The sequence below is a fragment of the Triturus cristatus genome, chromosome 2_2 (genome assembly GCF_964204655.1).
Source record: "Triturus cristatus chromosome 2_2, aTriCri1.1, whole genome shotgun sequence".
NCBI classification, from domain to species: Eukaryota; Metazoa; Chordata; class Amphibia; order Caudata; family Salamandridae; genus Triturus; species Triturus cristatus.
The window spans coordinates 1,251,322,283-1,251,341,649 of NC_140582.1; the positions used below are offsets into that span (position 1 = coordinate 1,251,322,283).

The 19,367-nt window shown below is 50.8% G+C and overlaps 1 protein-coding gene across 10 annotated transcripts in view; it reads left to right on the forward strand.

The window, feature by feature from the left end:
* The window catches only part of AUP1 (AUP1 lipid droplet regulating VLDL assembly factor), a 154,793-nt gene that overhangs the window by 75,895 nt on the left and 59,531 nt on the right, over positions 1-19,367 (forward strand). For all 10 annotated transcript variants that reach the window (XR_014978265.1, XR_014978266.1, XM_085642966.1 and 7 more), the window contains 3 exons: positions 13,419-13,606; positions 14,221-14,293; positions 18,368-18,441. Coding sequence is in view for 8 of the 10 variants with exons in the window: in XM_085642966.1 (XP_085499092.1) it covers positions 13,419-13,606; positions 14,221-14,293; positions 18,368-18,441 (335 nt within the window). In the remaining 2 variants the exon portion in view is untranslated. The remainder of the gene's footprint in view (positions 1-13,418; positions 13,607-14,220; positions 14,294-18,367; positions 18,442-19,367) is intronic.

Sequence of the window (19,367 nt, forward strand, 5' to 3'; positions counted from 1 at the left end):
ACGGTCCTCGACGGACAGGCCGGGCAAAGCAATATCCCGCAGCAGAAGGCGAGAGTCTTCCTCATCCCTATCCGTCACCGGGGAGTACACGGCCCGGAGGTGGTCAGCGAAACACTCCACAATCTCACCAGGCTCAGTCACACATGCTCCATCCGAGGCCCGAAGCTCCGGGACCACACGATTCACTCTCTCCTTCTTGTCTAGCCAAGCAATCAATTTACCCGCCTTGTCCCCAGCGTCATACAATCTACCCTGCTGCTCCCTATACATAGTCTTGGCAGCATCAGTAACAAGAGACCTGTATTCAAACTGCTTCAAGCTGAGGGCATGGAGCCCGTCCGGAGTGACACCCGCCTCCAAGGCCGACTCCAGCCCCGAGATGTCAGTCTCCAGCTTCACCACTGCCTCACTCTTGATCTTCTTAGCCACCACTATCTGGGAGAGGGCGTGTCCGCGGAGCACGGTTTTAAAGGCTTCCCACAGGGACATTGCGGACGACACCGACCCCTCGTTTTCAAGGAAGTATTGGTCAATCGACTTGACCAGGCTGTCGCGAGTTGTAGGGTCTCGCAGGTACCAAGGGTTAATGGGAGCGATCCGCCCTGCAGACCGCAACCCGGTGTCAGAGCAGCCACAGCGGGGAATGATCAGAGATACCCCGCGCCAGGTGCCTAACCTCTCGAATCCGAGCAGTCTGGGCCGCGGGCATAAGGAAATAGTCTAATCTGGAAAGACTCCCATGCGCCCCAGATTGAAAGGTGTACTGACATTGTGTCGGATGCATCAATCTCCAACTATCTACCAGACCGAAGGTCTCCAATAGTCCGCCGAGCCATGCCTGGGCAGCGGGGAGGGCCCTGGGCGGGTGACGATCCAGGTCACCCGAAAGCACCGAATTGAAGTCCCCGCCCATAAGCAAAAGACTGTCGGGAAGTTCAAGCAGCATTCGACCCAAGTCCGAAAAGGTGGAGTTCTGGAGGCCCGGGGGGACGTAAACTGAGACCAAGGAAAGGGACTGCCCCTCTTACCTCCCAGTCAGACCCACATAGCGCCCTCTATCATCCGAGACTACCCTGGTGATCTCTAACGGAAGTGAGGATCGCAGGAGAATGCCCACCCCTCTAGAACCTGTGGTGAAACCAGAATGAGCCACGAGGCGGTATCCCCCCCTGTTCATTGCATGACAAACATTACCAACCAGATGCGTCTCCTGTAAAAACACCACATCAGGAGCCAGGCGACGCAAATACTGCAGCACAACACCCCGCTTGATACGGTCCCCCAACCCATTGACGTTCCATGACATCAACCTCAACCCGTCCCCCCCCCCCCCCATCCCCTCCAGTAGATCAAAGGTCCCCCAGCCAGTAGCACAGCCCTCGAAACTGGACAAAAATCAATACCTCGCCCTGAAAACAAAAAACACACATCAAAACAACTCCTCCCACCCCCCAACCCCCCCCCCAAATCCAACTCCCCCCACCCTGCACCCCTGCGGTCCAAAAAACCACCCCAACTTGCAGTGTGCCTGTCGCCCTACTAACCCCATTCTACGGAAAGACCCCGGAGGAGGAAAGGGACCCGTCCCCGCCCGCCCCCCACACAGGTCATAATGAGACAAAATGAACAAAAGAAGTAAAACCCAACCGAACAGTGCAAAATGGCAAAGTCAAGGACCAAAAGTCACTCCAAAGGGGACCCGTCACCTTCGGTACCGGCAGAGGGCCCAGGCCGGTCACCCCTGTCCGGCAGCGAGTCCAGCCAGTCACTCAGTCGCGGGAGAGTCAAAAAAGGCAGTCCGACCCTCATGTTCCACTCGAAGTTTTGCGGGATAAAGCATAGAGTACTTAAGGCCCAGGTCACGGAGACGACGCTTCACCCCCTGGAAACCCATCCGCTGTTTCTGGACAAGTTGGGTGAAGTCCGGATAAAAGTTAATTGACGAGTTCTCATGACGAACCGGGCCGTGGACCCGTGAGGCCTGCAGAATCGCATCTCGGTCTCTATAGTGGAAAAGTTTGGCTACAATAGGCCTCGGGGGGGCCCCCGGCCGCGGTCGACCGCCCGGAACTCGATGGGCCCGCTCCACGGCAAAGAACTTACTTAGGCCAGCGGGGGCCAGCTGTTGGAGGATGAGTTCCTCAACCAGGAGGTCAACCGGGCGGTTGTCGGAGGACTCCGGTACGCCTATGACACGGATGTTATTGCGTCGGGCTCGTCCCTCGAAGTCCTCCAGCCGCCGGGCCATCTGATCGTTAGCCATCTTGATGTCGCCAAGAGTGGTCTGCAGGTCCAACACATCCGCACCAAGGGTAGAAGTCCGCACATCGAGCGCTTGAACCCTCTCGTTGGTTTTAGAGAGATCCGCCCGAATTAATGTGACATCGATTGCCACTGTGTCGATTTTACGGGCCAAGGCCTCGTACTGCGTGGCGATGGTCTCCCTGATGCCATCAATGGCGCCCATGATGTCCTGCAGGGACAGCTCCGGAGAGACGGACGTGCCACCACCGGCGGCGTCTGGGGGGGCGCCGGCCGCTCCAGGGGACCCTCTGCCATGAGTGTAGCGGTCCATGTTGTTCGCCTGGACCGGTCCCCCGCGGAGGGAAGCTTTAGTCTTGCGCCCCTCGGGGCCCCCCTTGCCCCCCATTTGGGCCACGCTCACCGAATGGGACCGCCGATCAAGGGTCGAATGGGCACCGGCACCGCAGACGGGCGCCTCACCAGAGTCCGCAATATAGCGGTGTGAGGGGACCAAAGGCGATGGGCACACTAGTAGCAGGCGGAGACAAAGGCCTCACGCAGAGGCCTAGGAAACACCCAGCCACACCAAGCGATTCCGCCGTCCAGCCCCTTCAAAGTCCAAAAGTGAAACCGAAAGTGATGGAGCGACCACTGGCACAGCGCTGTAGCCGCTGTTGTTCAATTACACCCCGGCTCCACAGTTCGCCCTCACACCGGGCACAGCCGTCGGGTGGGTCCCAAAAGTTCAGACCACGATAAATCAGGATTCCCAGGTCCGATTCGATTTCTGAAAGGAGATCCGTGTTCAGCCAGCCTTCATCTTCCAGATTCCGTAAACTATATCAGGATAATCTCAGGATAAATTCCGAGGAGCAGCGAGGGTCCGGGGAGCCCTGTGCTCACGCGACCATCTTGGATGCGCGCTAGGCTCCTCCTCCCGACTTCACTTTTAATCCCGGTCAGTGGAAGGGGCAGGTTACTCTCTGGACGCGAGCTCTGCTTTGCGTGTGATCGTCATTTGACTTCACTTTTAATCCCGGTCACTGGAAGGGGCAGGTTTCTCTCTGGACGCGAGCTCTGCTTTGCGTGTGATCGTCATTTGACTTCACTTTTAATCCCGGTCACTGGAAGGGGCAGGTTTCTCTCTGGACGCGAGCTCTGCTTTGCGTGTGATCGTCATTTGACTTCACTTTTAATCCCGGTCACTGGAAGGGGCAGGTTTCTCTCTGGACGCGAGCTCTGCTTTGCGTGTGATCGTCATTTGACTTCACTTTTAATCCCGGTCACTGGAAGGGGCAGGTTACTCTCTGGACGCGAGCTCTGCTTTGCGTGTGATCGTCATTTGACTTCACTTTTAATCCCGGTCACTGGAAGGGGCAGGTTACTCTCTGGACGCGAGCTCTGCTTTGCGTGTGATCGTCATTTGACTTCACTTTTAATCCCGGTCACTGGAAGGGGCAGGTTACTCTCTGGACGCGAGCTCTGCTTTGCGTGTGATCGTCATTTGACTTCACTTTTAATCCCGGTCAGTGGAAGGGGCAGGTTACTCTCTGGACGCGAGCTCTGCTTTGCGTGTGATCGTCATTTGACTTTACTTTTAATCCCGGTCACTGGAAGGGGCAGGTTACTCTCTGGACGCGAGCTCTGCTTTGCGTGTGATCGTCATTTGACTTCACTTTTAATCCCGGTCAGTGGAAGGGGCAGGTTTCTCTCTGGACGCGAGCTCTGCTTTGCGTGTGATCGTCATTTGACTTCACTTTTAATCCCGGTCACTGGAAGGGGCAGGTTACTCTCTGGACGCGAGCTCTGCTTTGCGTGTGATCGTCATTTGACTTCACTTTTAATCCCGGTCACTGGAAGGGGCAGGTTACTCTCTGGACGCGAGCTCTGCTTTGCGTGTGATCGTCATTTGACTTCACTTTTAATCCCGGTCAGTGGAAGGGGCAGGTTACTCTCTGGACGCGAGCTCTGCTTTGCGTGTGATCGTCATTTGACTTCACTTTTAATCCCGGTCACTGGAAGGGGCAGGTTACTCTCTGGACGCGAGCTCTGCTTTGCGTGTGATCGTCATTTGACTTCACTTTTAATCCCGGTCACTGGAAGGGGCAGGTTACTCTCTGGACGCGAGCTCTGCTTTGCGTGTGATCGTCATTTGACTTCGCTTTTAATCCCGGTCACTGGAAGGGGCAGGTTACTCTCTGGACGCGAGCTCTGCTTTGCGTGTGATCGTCATTTGACTTCGCTTTTAATCCCGGTCACTGGAAGGGGCAGGTTACTCTCTGGACGCGAGCTCTGCTTTGCGTGTGATCGTCATTTGACTTCACTTTTAATCCCGGTCACTGGAAGGGGCAGGTTTCTCTCTGGACGCGAGCTCTGCTTTGCGTGTGATCGTCATTTGACTTCACTTTTAATCCCGGTCAGTGGAAGGGGCAGGTTACTCTCTGGACGCGAGCTCTGCTTTGCGTGTGATCGTCATTTGACTTCACTTTTAATCCCGGTCACTGGAAGGGGCAGGTTACTCTCTGGACGCGAGCTCTGCTTTGCGTGTGATCGTCATTTGACTTCACTTTTAATCCCGGTCACTGGAAGGGGCAGGTTACTCTCTGGACGCGAGCTCTGCTTTGCGTGTGATCGTCATTTGACTTCACTTTTAATCCCGGTCAGTGGAAGGGGCAGGTTTCTCTCTGGACGCGAGCTCTGCTTTGCGTGTGATCGTCATTTGACTTCACTTTTAATCCCGGTCACTGGAAGGGGCAGGTTACTCTCTGGACGCGTGCTCTGCTTTGCGTGTGATCGTCATTTGACTTCACTTTTAATCCCGGTCACTGGAAGGGGCAGGTTACTCTCTGGACGCGAGCTCTGCTTTGCGTGTGATCGTCATTTGACTTCACTTTTAATCCCGGTCAGTGGAAGGGGCAGGTTTCTCTCTGGACGCGAGCTCTGCTTTGCGTGTGATCGTCATTTGACTTCACTTTTAATCCCGGTCACTGGAAGGGGCAGGTTACTCTCTGGACGCGAGCTCTGCTTTGCGTGTGATCGTCATTTGACTTCACTTTTAATCCCGGTCAGTGGAAGGGGCAGGTTTCTCTCTGGACGCGAGCTCTGCTTTGCGTGTGATCGTCATTTGACTTCACTTTTAATCCCGGTCAGTGGAAGGGGCAGGTTTCTCTCTGGACGCGAGCTCTGCTTTGCGTGTGATCGTCATTTGACTTCACTTTTAATCCCGGTCACTGGAAGGGGCAGGTTACTCTCTGGACGCGAGCTCTGCTTTGCGTGTGATCGTCATTTGACTTCACTTTTAATCCCGGTCAGTGGAAGGGGCAGGTTTCTCTCTGGACGCGAGCTCTGCTTTGCGTGTGATCGTCATTTGACTTCACTTTTAATCCCGGTCAGTGGAAGGGGCAGGTTTCTCTCTGGACGCGAGCTCTGCTTTGCGTGTGATCGTCATTTGACTTCACTTTTAATCCCGGTCACTGGAAGGGGCAGGTTACTCTCTGGACGCGAGCTCTGCTTTGCGTGTGATCGTCATTTGACTTCACTTTTAATCCCGGTCACTGGAAGGGGCAGGTTACTCTCTGGACGCGAGCTCTGCTTTGCGTGTGATCGTCATTTGACTTCACTTTTAATCCCGGTCACTGGAAGGGGCAGGTTACTCTCTGGACGCGAGCTCTGCTTTGCGTGTGATCGTCATTTGACTTCACTTTTAATCCCGGTCACTGGAAGGGGCAGGTTACTCTCTGGACGCGAGCTCTGCTTTGCGTGTGATCGTCATTTGACTTCACTTTTAATCCCGGTCACTGGAAGGGGCAGGTTACTCTCTGGACGCGAGCTCTGCTTTGCGTGTGATCGTCATTTGACTTCACTTTTAATCCCGGTCAGTGGAAGGGGCAGGTTTCTCTCTGGAGGCGAGCTCTGCTTTGCGTGTGATCGTCATTTGACTTCACTTTTAATCCCGGTCAGTGGAAGGGGCAGGTTTCTCTCTGGACGCGAGCTCTGCTTTGCGTGTGATCGTCATTTGACTTCACTTTTAATCCCGGTCAGTGGAAGGGGCAGGTTACTCTCTGGACGCGAGCTCTGCTTTGCGTGTGATCGTCATTTGACTTCACTTTTAATCCCGGTCAGTGGAAGGGGCAGGTTACTCTCTGGACGCGAGCTCTGCTTTGCGTGTGATCGTCATTTGACTTCACTTTTAATCCCGGTCACTGGAAGTGGCAGGTTACTCTCTGGACGCGAGCTCTGCTTTGCGTGTGATCGTCATTTGACTTCACTTTTAATCCCGGTCACTGGAAGTGGCAGGTTACTCTCTGGACGCGAGCTCTGCTTTGCGTGTGATCGTCATTTGACTTCACTTTTAATCCCGGTCAGTGGAAGGGACAGGTTACTCTCTGGACGCGAGCTCTGCTTTGCGTGTGATCGTCATTTGACTTCACTTTTAATCCCGGTCACTGGAAGGGGCAGGTTACTCTCTGGACGCGAGCTCTGCTTTGCGTGTGATCGTCATTTGACTTCACTTTTAATCCCGGTCACTGGAAGGGGCAGGTTACTCTCTGGACGCGAGCTCTGCTTTGCGTGTGATCGTCATTTGACTTCACTTTTAATCCCGGTCACTGGAAGGGGCAGGTTACTCTCTGGACGCGAGCTCTGCTTTGCGTGTGATCGTCATTTGACTTCACTTTTAATCCCGGTCACTGGAAGGGGCAGGTTACTCTCTGGACGCGAGCTCTGCTTTGCGTGTGATCGTCATTTGACTTCACTTTTAATCCCGGTCACTGGAAGGGGCAGGTTACTCTCTGGACGCGAGCTCTGCTTTGCGTGTGATCGTCATTTGACTTCACTTTTAATCCCGGTCAGTGGAAGGGGCAGGTTTCTCTCTGGACGCGAGCTCTGCTTTGCGTGTGATCGTCATTTGACTTCACTTTTAATCCCGGTCAGTGGAAGGGGCAGGTTTCTCTCTGGACGCGAGCTCTGCTTTGCGTGTGATCGTCATTTGACTTCACTTTTAATCCCGGTCAGTGGAAGGGGCAGGTTACTCTCTGGACGCGAGCTCTGCTTTGCGTGTGATCGTCATTTGACTTCACTTTTAATCCCGGTCAGTGGAAGGGGCAGGTTACTCTCTGGACGCGAGCTCTGCTTTGCGTGTGATCGTCATTTGACTTCACTTTTAATCCCGGTCACTGGAAGTGGCAGGTTACTCTCTGGACGCGAGCTCTGCTTTGCGTGTGATCGTCATTTGACTTCACTTTTAATCCCGGTCACTGGAAGTGGCAGGTTACTCTCTGGACGCGAGCTCTGCTTTGCGTGTGATCGTCATTTGACTTCACTTTTAATCCCGGTCAGTGGAAGGGACAGGTTACTCTCTGGACGCGAGCTCTGCTTTGCGTGTGATCGTCATTTGACTTCACTTTTAATCCCGGTCACTGGAAGGGGCAGGTTACTCTCTGGACGCGAGCTCTGCTTTGCGTGTGATCGTCATTTGACTTCACTTTTAATCCCGGTCAGTGGAAGGGGCAGGTTTCTCTCTGGACGCGAGCTCTGCTTTGCGTGTGATCGTCATTTGACTTCACTTTTAATCCCGGTCAGTGGAAGGGGCAGGTTTCTCTCTGGACGCGAGCTCTGCTTTGCGTGTGATCGTCATTTGACTTCACTTTTAATCCCGGTCAGTGGAAGGGGCAGGTTTCTCTCTGGACGCGAGCTCTGCTTTGCGTGTGATCGTCATTTGACTTCACTTTTAATCCCGGTCAGTGGAAGGGGCCGCCTCCTGCCACTTACCTGTGCAGACTGCATACAACACGTAGATAATCCGTGCACCTTTAAAAGTAAAGTGAAAAAACAACAAACCACGCCTTGCTTACCAGAGACAAAGAAGCAACTCATTTCTTTCGCTGATGCATCCGAATCCAAACGCAGCCATCAGCAGCATTTCGTCCCTCTGAAGCCGCTTCAGCAATGTGTCCCTTACATAAGCAATGTTTTCTTCAGGGTTAAGGTTGACAGTGTAAACACCACAGTGCCTCAAAAAACCCATATATCCCTTCTACCTCAGCACCTTATCCCAGATATGTTTCCTGTTACCATGACACCCTTTCGGTAGAGATGACTCTTTGTTGGAGCTGTCAAGTCAAAGCCAAGAGAATTATTGCTTTTTAATGCTTCTTTACTTGAGTTTTGAGGCCTCTCAGCTGATAAGACAATCCTCCGATCTGGTCCATGCATAGCAAGTCTTGTTGTAGTCCACCTCCTGGTCCTACTTAATCCATTATGAAATCCCTTTTAAATATATGTTTGAATTTGGTATTTCTACAGTGCGAGCCTGGTCAGAAATTGTGTATAGATACAATGGGGGAACCCTGTTTCCCTCAGAACCTGGGTAAGGTTCCGAGGGACAGAAGGCAGCAGAGCACTGCACATGGTCAAAGACCAGCTTTAAGTTAACGACTGTATGGAGAGGTGGCTGGTCTGTTAATGCATTTATATAATGCTCTTTAAAGAGGAGAGTCTTTGACTCTTTCCTAAAGTGGAGCAGCGTTGGGGCGGTCCTGATGGATACAGTTATGTTGTGCCAGACCCTGTGGCGTAGATGAAATAGTCCTTTTGTCTCGTTTTTTCATTTTTACTCCTGAGTCTGATTGTGTCCTACGGAGGGTGTGTAGAGAACCACCAGAGATGGTGAACTTGTCTGTAAGATAAGCGAAGGAGCTGGTGTTGAAGGTTTTGTAAATGATGCAGCTGGTTTTAAAGATGGTACGGGCCGACAAGGGGAGCCAACGGCGTTCCATCAGGATGAGGGCGACACTGCTGAAGCTCTTAAATGCCTTTCCTTCTTTCTGAAAAGTTGTAGTTGATTAATTACAATTGAGGTCTCAACGTTTACTTTGTCAGTGCTGTTTCTGGTTCTTCAGAAGTCTTTTCTATTGCATATTGTTTCAGCCTTGCAATGGACTAATACATCCACTGGAGCGGCCTGCGTTCGCCCTTCTGGTCACAGGTTAAAATGCTGGCAGGTCCAATGAGCCTTTCACCAATCTGAGGTCGATAAAATGAGGACCATTGAGTTGGGTAACAATAAACATATGTTGTCCAGTGCCAAGATACCCTTCTGTGTGAACGTGTGTTTTACAAAAACATGTTATCATATTTTCCGCCATTAGTATTTGCCCCTTTTCTTCCTGTTTAGAACTCAAGAAGCCATGCTGGCATTGAAACTCAATTTCAGGTTTGACCGCATGAGTTCTTTGAAAGGAGCACAAGTACAGCTGCACATACTTGAAAAGGTAATAATAAGAGGCAGATGAGTTGACTGGGGGTGAGTGCTTGCAACGTTCAACACTCCGTCCATCATTTCCTTTGGTTTTTGCTTAATAATAAAAGGCAGATCACAACAATCGCTGATCCTGTCCAGATGGAACCAAAGAAACTGATGGGCTTCTCAGTAAGCGACCTACGCTCTCGCATCCCTCCAGAACAGGGCAGCAGATCTTCTGTCCACCCCCGTGTGCCATCACTGCTGTTATGCTGGTGACAGCAATGTCCAGATTGGCTTAGGGGAGTCTGGGAGCCTGTGTGCGGCTGGGAACCAGGAACAGAGGGATGAAGGAGGAGAGGCGAAGACCAGCAGGTAAGTAATCTTTTTAAAAAAATTATTTTCTATCCCCACCCCACTGCCACCGTTACCCAGCAGCCGCCACGGGCGGTAATCGCACCTCAGCGATCTATATTTCCAGTTATTCACGTTACTGCATGCAGTGGTCTGAAATTCTATTACATGGGCTCAACCTCCTGGACTGAGACCAGTCCGATCCCGGCTGCTCCTGGCCTAATTGTATCAAAATGTTTCCACCATGCTGTGCAGATACCTGCATGTTTTTTTAGGCAATTCCTTGCCAAGCAAGTCAATTTCTGATCGGATTACTGGGTCGTCTCTTGCCCCATAGAGCCAGTCATTAATGGAAATAAACTGTGAAGCCCAATAGTACAGCTTCATCACTACTGTTCTTAGCCCACTGTCAAACGTCGATTGGATGCTGTCCCTGTGGGCCACTCTGAGAGGACCTCCTTCCCATATGTAGTTATTCAATAATGTCTGAATATTAGAAAACCAATGGGGGGGAGTGTGTGGGGTAATTTTGTAATGTTTATAATATTTGAGGGGGGCTATCATTTTAAACCTAGCTTCCCCTCCCTCTCGTATTTAGTATGAGCTTGCACACATTGCCTCTCTAATTTTCGGGTAACGGGGTGGCGGGGCTTTCAGGTCCCAACAATCCTGCTGGTCTCTAGAAATTGTCAACTATGATAGCAAAAACGTCCCCGTCATGCCTTAATATTTGGTAAATTTGGAAGCCCCCTTCCCAGATCACCAACTAACGAACGGGCCACCATCGGCTTTTCCCACTTGACCCTCACAACAGACCTTCACAATGTGCTTCAGTGTCAGGGATGTAAGGTACAGCTTATGCATGATTAATGCTACATCATCCATGTATCGGAGATGCGGTCCCCAAGGACTCTGTGCCAATGGATGCCCCACACCTGGATATCAAGCCTAATCCACTACACCAGTGGCTCCATGGTCAGGGCAAGTAATTGACGGGGCAACCCTGTCGGTTCCCTTGTGCTATCTGAAATGGCCTTGACATGTTTGCCGTTTACTCGTACCCTAGCCCAAGGGGAACCATCATATAGTACATTTATGCTAAAATCGGGCCCAAAATTCATATTCTCCAACGCTTGGTCGAGGACTGTCCACTCGACCAAATCAAAGTCCATCGGTGCTGGAGCTGCTGAGTCCTCGGGGGCTGCCGAAGGGGCCAGCAGCACCAGCAGATGAAAGACGCAGTGTAGGCTTCTCAAAGTCCATCGGTGCTGAAGCTGCTGAGTCCTCGGGGGCTGCCGAAGGGGCCAGCAGCACCCGCAGACGGAAGACGCAGTGTAGGCTTCTCAAAGTCCATCGGTGCTGGAGCTGCTGAGTCCCCGGGGGCTGCCGAAGGGGCCAGCAGCACCAGCAGACGGAAGACGCAGTGTAGGCTTCTCAAAGTCCATCCGTGCTAGAGCTGCTGAGTCCTCGGGGGCTGCCGAAGGGGCCAGCAGCACCAGCAGACGGAAGACGCAGTGTAGGCTTCTCAAAGTCCATCCGTGCTAGAGCTGCAGAGTCCTCGGGGGCTGCCGAAGGGGCCAGCAGCACCAGCAGATGAAAGACGCAGTGTAGGCTTCTCAAAGTCCATCGGTGCTGAAGCTGCTGAGTCCTCGGGGGCTGCCGAAGGGGCCAGCAGCACTTGCAGACGGAAGACGCAGTGTAGGCTTCTCAAAGTCCATCCGTGCTAGAGCTGCTGAGTCCTCTGGGGCTGCCAATGGGGCCAGCAGCACCCGCAGATGGCGTGTCTGCTTCCCCCTCTGAGCATGAACCCATTTTGGTCCTTGTTATTAAGGGAGCACACTCCCTTGACCAATCTCTTTGCCTCGGCTTTGGCCTCTGTTTTGGCCTCTACAATTAATTAAATCGGTCTGCACGAGCCCCAGACTGTAGGTGGTTTATCTGGCTTAGGAATGACTGCAATGGAAGCTCCTCACAGGTCTTCTTGGCCTGCAGCGCTTCATTGAACATGGACAGTAGGCACAGAATCAAGCTAAGTCTTTCCGGTGGGCATCCTCTGCATGGCCTCTCTCACCTGTTCCTCTGAGAATCAACGATCCAACTCTGTTCTGTCAGAAGAGGGACATTTTTGAATCAGCAAATCTTTCACCGTTAAGTGTTGGCGTTCAACTACCCCTGATGGTCTAGAGATCTGTATAATGATTCATAATAGGCTGCAAATGCATACGCAGTCTCCTGTGATGTATATCAAAATTCACCCCCAAAGTCTGCAAACTTTAGTTATGAAATTATCCTTCACATCTTCATTGGCAAGCCAATATAGCAGTTTCTCTCTTTTAACTCCATGTTCATAAAGTCTGTGCTGCGAGGCAGACCAGGTCTCCTCCTCTGCATCTAGTACCCTTTTTTCAGGTCTGCCCTAGGAGTGTCTAGCTGGCATTGTTTCCTCCTCCAGAAATCGTAGATGCATCTGTTCGTGGTGGGCTGTTTGTTGTTCTAAGTGGTTTGTCTTTCACTATTTTTTTTCGAGCCCGAAAGATGTTAGATGATTCGAACTCTCATAACCACTTTCAGGACCTACCTTAGTATTCTACATGTCGTCTCTGGATTTGAGTTTAGCTCCAAATGGCCAACAATACAATCCCTATTAAGGTCTGTGATTTTTCATTTAGTAACCACCAAGCATTGAGCCTCCATTTCTCCTCTCTACCCGTACAGAAGGACGCACCAATGTCCTTTCCAGTGCTAAATGTTCTGAAAGAGATCAGGGAAATTCTCTGGCCCAAGCCACCCCACCCAGGTCTCCCGCTGGTATGGAAAAATAATCTAATCTCAAGTTATTTATGGATATAGGAGTAAAAAGTAAAATCTAGGGCATCCGGGTTCCTTAGCATCCAAACATTGCTGATGCCAAGAGAATTAGCCCCGTCTGAAAGGGACGTAGAGTGGTGGTTAGGCCGGCATCTCAAGTATCCAGAGCGAGATCCATCAAGGAGTTGGAATCCACATCTATAACTGACCTGCCCTCAGAGGTCAAGCGTATCAATGGAGTTATTATTTTATTGGAAAGCAACTATAATTGTTCCACTATCAAGAACACACACCCACAATATAGTAGCATTGTTTTTAGATCTGCGTCCCCATAATCTGTGCACCGCTGTAGTGCTTTATACTCAGCTAGTGTTTTAAACTCCACCCCAAAGAAACTGTGGGCCATGCTCAACAAGAACTATGTACCCTATGCCGAGACTCCAATTTGAACAGGTTACTGCACCTTTGTAGAAGTCCTCTCGAGCCATCACTTTCAGCACTGCCTCACAATCGAAGACAAGGAAAGATGCTGCACAGAGGACCAGCAGTGAAGTGCAGAATTTGTTGAAGTGAGTGATATTGAGGTGATTTGAAGTGGTGAGTAGTAACCGGTACTGCTGCTGTAATGAAATGACTCCTGTGCTGCTTCTGTGTTTCTTCTGCACCTTGGTGTGAAGAAGCAGTCTTTCTTTGCTTGCAGGTGTTTGGACGTTTTTCTTGGGCTGCCTCTTAACCTGCCATGTTTTCCAACCTGTATTGTTTCTCTTTCCAGCCCATGCTGAATGGAGTGCCTGGCTTTTTGTGCTGGGCCCGGGGTTTCATGGAGCTGGGCACTGCCTGGAGCCGAGCTGAGCTGCTGGAGCACTTGAAACAGTATGTGTCTCAAGAGGGTAGTCTCCCACTGCTCCTCTTCCCTGAGGAGGGAGCCACCAATGGCAGGGTTGGACTGCTCAAGTTCAGGTGAGTAGAGATGTGTGATCTTGGCGAAGCCTCTGAGTAACAGGTGCAACAATGCTACCTCAAATTTGCGCAATGCGTTCTGTGCACTGCCCGTCTTGCGTACAGCAGCATGCCTGAGAGTGCAGCCAGAGCTTTCGAGTCATGCTGTCTTTGGAAGTAGTGGCCCTCTACCGTAGGGTCCCAGTTTGTGAACGCTGCTTCTTTGAACCTACAGTATGAGCTCCATGGTATCAAAGGGTCAATATTTTTATGATTAAGGCTGCATGGTTTTGTTTTGAGTCCTTGTCGCCAATGTGTGCATGATAGACTTCCTTTGCTCTGTAGTACTTAGTGATTTTTCTCTGCTGTGATCTGCAAATGTTCTCATTTCGCCGCAGATATGAGTAGTTATTGTTCTCCGGTTATTGTTCTGAGTGTTTCATTTGCCTTCTCCATGTGCTTCATTGCCACTTGCTGCACACTTTTTTTGCCAGGGTTCTGGGTTCTTTGCAGAGCTCTTACTGAAGGTTGTTTAGCTGTCCTAGGACCTTAACTCAGGAAATCAAACAGTGGTTAACATTACGTTGTATCACAATTGTTGTTCATGAGGGTTTTCTCTTTTTTTTTTCTTCTAGCTCCTGGCCGTTCTCTATCCAGGATGACGTTCAGCCGGTAGCAATGCACGTCCAGAGACCCTTTGTAGCTGCCGTGAGTGTGCTCTGTAGTGCAAAAAAAGGGTGGCTACTTGATAAGTGTGTTGCTAGAGATTGAAGGGAGATGGGCAGGCTTTGTTTATAGGAACGCCGTGGCTGGGCCAGGACGGGTGCAGTGAGGTTGCCTTGATTGGAAGCAGACTTGAAAGCGACACCTTTAAATAGCAGCAGTGATGAGGCATAGAATGGAGGGACAGATGAATTGCATCGGACTGTGGCATGTTTCAGGTATTGCGAATTGTAGGAAAGTGTCCATTTTTGCATGATTGCCCCCACTTTTTGCCTGATGTTGATGCTCTTTGACTAAGTGTGCCCTGGGTTCCTGCCAACTAGGTACCCAGAGGCTATGTTCTTTCCCTAAAACTGTACTGTTGCACACCCAATTGGAAATTCTCTGGCCACATGCAAGTCCCTTGTAAAAGGTACCAAGGGCCCTGTGACCAGGGAAGGCCTCTAAGGACTGAAGCAACTATTGTGCCACCTTTAGAGGCCATTGCAAGCTGCGTGTTTTGGTGCAGAACAAAGTGAAGAGTCGACATGACACATGTGCCATGCCTACAACCCACTGCCTATGGCATAGGTCTGCCGCCCCTCTAGCTGGGTTCACTGTGCCACTGGTGAGGGTACAGGTGCATGAGCCTTGTAACCATACAGTGTGTAAGTCCATTCTTAGACATGGTAAGTGCAGTAAAACCATAAAGAGTATATGGTCTGGGAGTTTCATAACGAACTCCACAGCACCATAATGGCTTTACTGAAAACTGGGTAGTTTGATATCAAACTTCTCAGCTTACTAAATCCACACTGATGCCATTGTAGGATTTAATGCAAAATGCACTCAGATGGCATCTTAGAAATGCCCCCTGAAAAACGACCTAACTCTAGTGCCCTGGCTGTCTGGCTGCTCGCCAGCTGCCACCCCTAGACATGTTTCTGGACCCCTGGTCCCGAAACAAAGCACATCCTGGGCAGAGGTGTCAAACCTCCTCCCCCAGGATGGGCAGGGTCCATGAAGAGGAAGGTTGAAAGGCTTGCCGCCTTTGTGAGCTGGCCCAGCCATTTGCTGCTGCCAGCAACTGGCCCCCACCGGTTCTGATCCCCACTTTGGGTGGGAGAATCAGCGGGGAAACCAAGATAGAAGGAAAGGTGTATCCAACTTTGCGAAACCCACCCCTCAGGTGGGGGAGGCAAGGCGAAACACAACTCTGTCCCTGCCATCTTGGAGATCAGGGTTCCCAGCCAACCAGAGTGAGGCTTATGCCCCCCTCCCACTGGAGGGTGGCATAATAGGGGGTGTACCCAACCTGTACCTACCCAAAATGCCCCTAAATTTAGTATTTAGGGGCAACCCCGAACCTTGCCTCAGAAAGATGAAGGACCAAAGAGCCATGCTGAAGGAAGAAGAGGACACCAATTGACTTGGCCCCAGCTGTACCGCCCTGTCCCAAACTTGACCTGCTCCAGCGAAATCCCGATAAGTCCTGCAGCCAGCAGCCCCCCCAGAAGCCAGAGGACAAGCCCTGCCTTCTCTAGCAACACTGTGTCTCCCGTCAGCACCGGATTTGCTCACCAACAGACTCTTGCTCCAGCCAAATCCGCAAGTCTGCACCACCCTGTATCCAAACCCACAGCCCGAGTTCGAATGGCCCAACACAATGAGGTGGTCTCCCCAGCGATCCTGACCTGGAATCTGGTGATTCCTGACCTACCTCAAGTTGCCCGACGATGCCTGCAGCCCCTATCTGGAGGAATTCCCCCCAAACCGGAGCCGGTAAGGAGAACCCGACGCCAAAAGACACCCTGCACCCAATGCCCCACTGCATTGGGTGGCCCAACCGATAGCATCTCTCCTTCTCTCCAACCGGTGATCACCTACAGAAGAGCTCCGTGGCCGAGCCTGCAGTGTTTGCTCTGACCGGATCTTCTCCATTGAAACCAATAGGGCTCCCCGACGTCGATCCTGCACCCGACTGCCCCAGTGCTGCTGTTGGTGCACCTTGTGTGCTATCTTGGATCCCCCTTTGCCTTGAGCTAAACCCTAGGAGCTTTTCTCCCACATCCAAGTGGTGTGCTTGTGAGCAGCCACCAACCGGAGGCCCTCTATCCCCCATTGGATAACAATGGGCCTCCGCACTCCACACCTGGCCGCCCTAGTGCTGCTGAGGGCGTTCTTTGAGTGCATCCTTGACCTTGGGGGACCCCTGGTTCTAACCCCAGAAATCCAGCTCCCAAGACCGAGTACTTACCTCAAAACCAATAACCTGATTTACTCCCATAGGACTGCATTGACTGCTTTTCTGTGAAAAAGTTCCAAGTGTGGAGTTGGAAATCGTATGGGAGCCTAAGAAACTGTATCAAGAAAAACTGACTTACCTTTTATGCAGGAAATGTCCCAGTGTGATATCTAGGCCGATCACACGGAGTAGAAAAAGTAATCTAAAAAGTAATTACAAAGTAAATGAAGAGTAATTTCAACTGTTTCTGAGCATGGGACCTGCATTTCATTGCGCTCATCCTTGCCCGCGCCAAGTCCTGCTTGGTTCTAAAAATAGAAATACAACTGAAATATTTTTATGCAAAACAATTGGTCAGAGTTCCGTCTTTGAGGGTGTGACGTCATTTCTTGCCTGAGTGTGTACAATAAATGTTTAATGCTACCCCTGATAAAGCCTTACTGCTCGCCCACACTACCACATATAGAGAGTAAAGTATCATCTACTGTAACCGCTGTAAGCCTTTGTGGATCCACTGGACTCTGTGCACACTAGACCTCACTTTGGTATAGTCTATACCGAGCCAGCCTCCTACAATAATCATGTGAAATTCTCTTAACAGATGAGATACATTTGCTTATTGGATGAAGTCAAAATTGAGAGGAAAATATTTTCTAGGAAGATGAAGGATCGACTAGCTGGTGTGCATGAAGCAAATGGTGTCTGAAAGGTGTTTTGTGAAGCGTAGAATCAATCAGGGGACCCCGGTGAGGGTCTGAAGGTGCTGGGGGGAGAGTCCGCAGCTCTGTTAGCCGAAGACGGAGTTGTGAGGAGGCATGATGCTTCTAGGCAGGTTCTCATGAAGCTTAGTAGGTGGCGTGCTACTTGGGTATGCGTAGAGTTGGGGGGGGTGCCCACAGACAAGTGTGCGTGATATGAAGAATGAGGCGAGAGGAAGGGTATGCTGCCTGAGTGTGAATGTGTAAAGTGAAGACTGAGGTGAATAGAAGGCTGCATGCTGCTTACAGGTAGATGCACATAAATGATCAACTAAGGTGAGAGAATGAGGCGTCCTGCTTTATAGGTGGGTGTGGGATAAAGTGAGAGGGTACCGACCGCTGTCAGGCCCGTATGCTTGGGGGGGGGGGGGCGGGGGGTGCACTATATACCGGCAGAGTTTCATGAAGTGAATGCTGAAGTGCTAACGGGCAGGATGCTGCTTAGTGACAGGTCTACATAAAGGAAGAAGAGGGTGCGTCGTGTTTGCAAACAGATGTGTGACGTAATATGGAGCTAGACATGTAGTCGCTGAGAGTTAACGGCACTGCCCGCCTGTGCCCTGGCGTGTTTTGTGCATGCTTCCTGTAACCTCCCCCTCCACGGATCATTCTGAGGCCGTTAACCTTTTCCGTCAGATTATGAAATGAATCCGTTTGGCCAGGCATGCAGGGCCTGTGCTCTTCTTTTGTTTAGTCGGCTACTGAATTCCGAGAGGTGCAATGAAACCACCACAACTGAAAACTGTAATTTGTAATAAAACAAACTCTGGCCTAGAGCATTGAATCTTTGGTGACATGGGTCATCTGGTAATCTTACTTTCCTTGGCTCTCGTCTTTTGCATTGTCTGCCTTTACTTGTTACTTCTTCAGTGCACTCGTGTAAGGAGTTCTTTACTTGGTCCGTATCCTGTTCTCCTTCCTCTTTTTCTCAGTCCTCTGTTTACCTTGCACCGGTTTGTTGGTTCTTCTCTTTTTCCTCCTCTGCATTATGTGCAACTGTCTTCTCTCTGTGTTTTGTGCAGTTTCTCAGTAGCATCTGTTCATCCTTTTCACTACACGCTCTCTTTTTATCCTCAGAGTTTGGCCGATTCCTCCTTCCTCACAGAGCTGCTTTGGACCCTGTTTGTGCCCTTCACAGTTTATCAAGTAAGGTACTAACTATCTCTCACTATCATGGGGCCGGGGAAGTTGGGAAATGAGCCCTTTAAGCAGGCTAACATTAGCTGTCTCGGCCAATAAAGAACCCTTGAACAGCATGCTCAGCCAATGGTGAGCCCTCTAAGCAGGCTGACATTAGTATAGTCGGTCATATGAGCCTCATAAGCAGGGTGATAGAAGTACTGTCATCTATTGAAGTCTTGTAATCCAGATTGGGTGTTGGAAGCAGGGTGATAGCAGTATTGACATCCAGTGATGGGAGCAGGGCGATTGAAGTACCGTCATTCAGGGATGGATCTTGTAAGCAGGGTGATAGAAGTACTGTCATCCAGTGGTGTACCTTGTAAGCAGGGTAATAGAAGTGCTGTCATCCAGTGGTGTAGTTTGTAAGCAGGGTGATAGAAGTACTGTCATCCAGTGATGAGCCTTGTAAGCAGGGTGGTAGAAGTATTGACATCCAGTGATGGGAGCTGGGCGAGTGAAGTACCGTCATTCAAGGATGGATCTTGTAAGCAGGGTGATAGAAGTACTGTCATCCAGTGGTGTACCTTGTAAGCAGGGTAATAGAAGTACTGTCATCCAGTGGTGTACTTTGTAAGCAGGGTGATAGTACTTTCATCTTGGGATTGACCTTGTAAGCAGGGTTATAGAAGTACTGTCATCCAGTGATGAACCTTGTAAGCAGGGTGATAGAAATGCTCTTATCCCGTGGTGGACCTTGTAAGCAGGGTAATAGAAGTACTATCATCTAGGGGTGAGCCTTGTAAGCAGGGTGATAGAAGTACTGTCATCCAGTGGTGTAGTTTGTAAGCAGGGTGATAGAAGTACTGTCATCCAGTGATGAGCCTTGTAAGCAGGGTGGTAGCAGTATTGACATCCAGTGATGGGAGCTGGGCGAGTGAAGTACCGTCATTCAAGG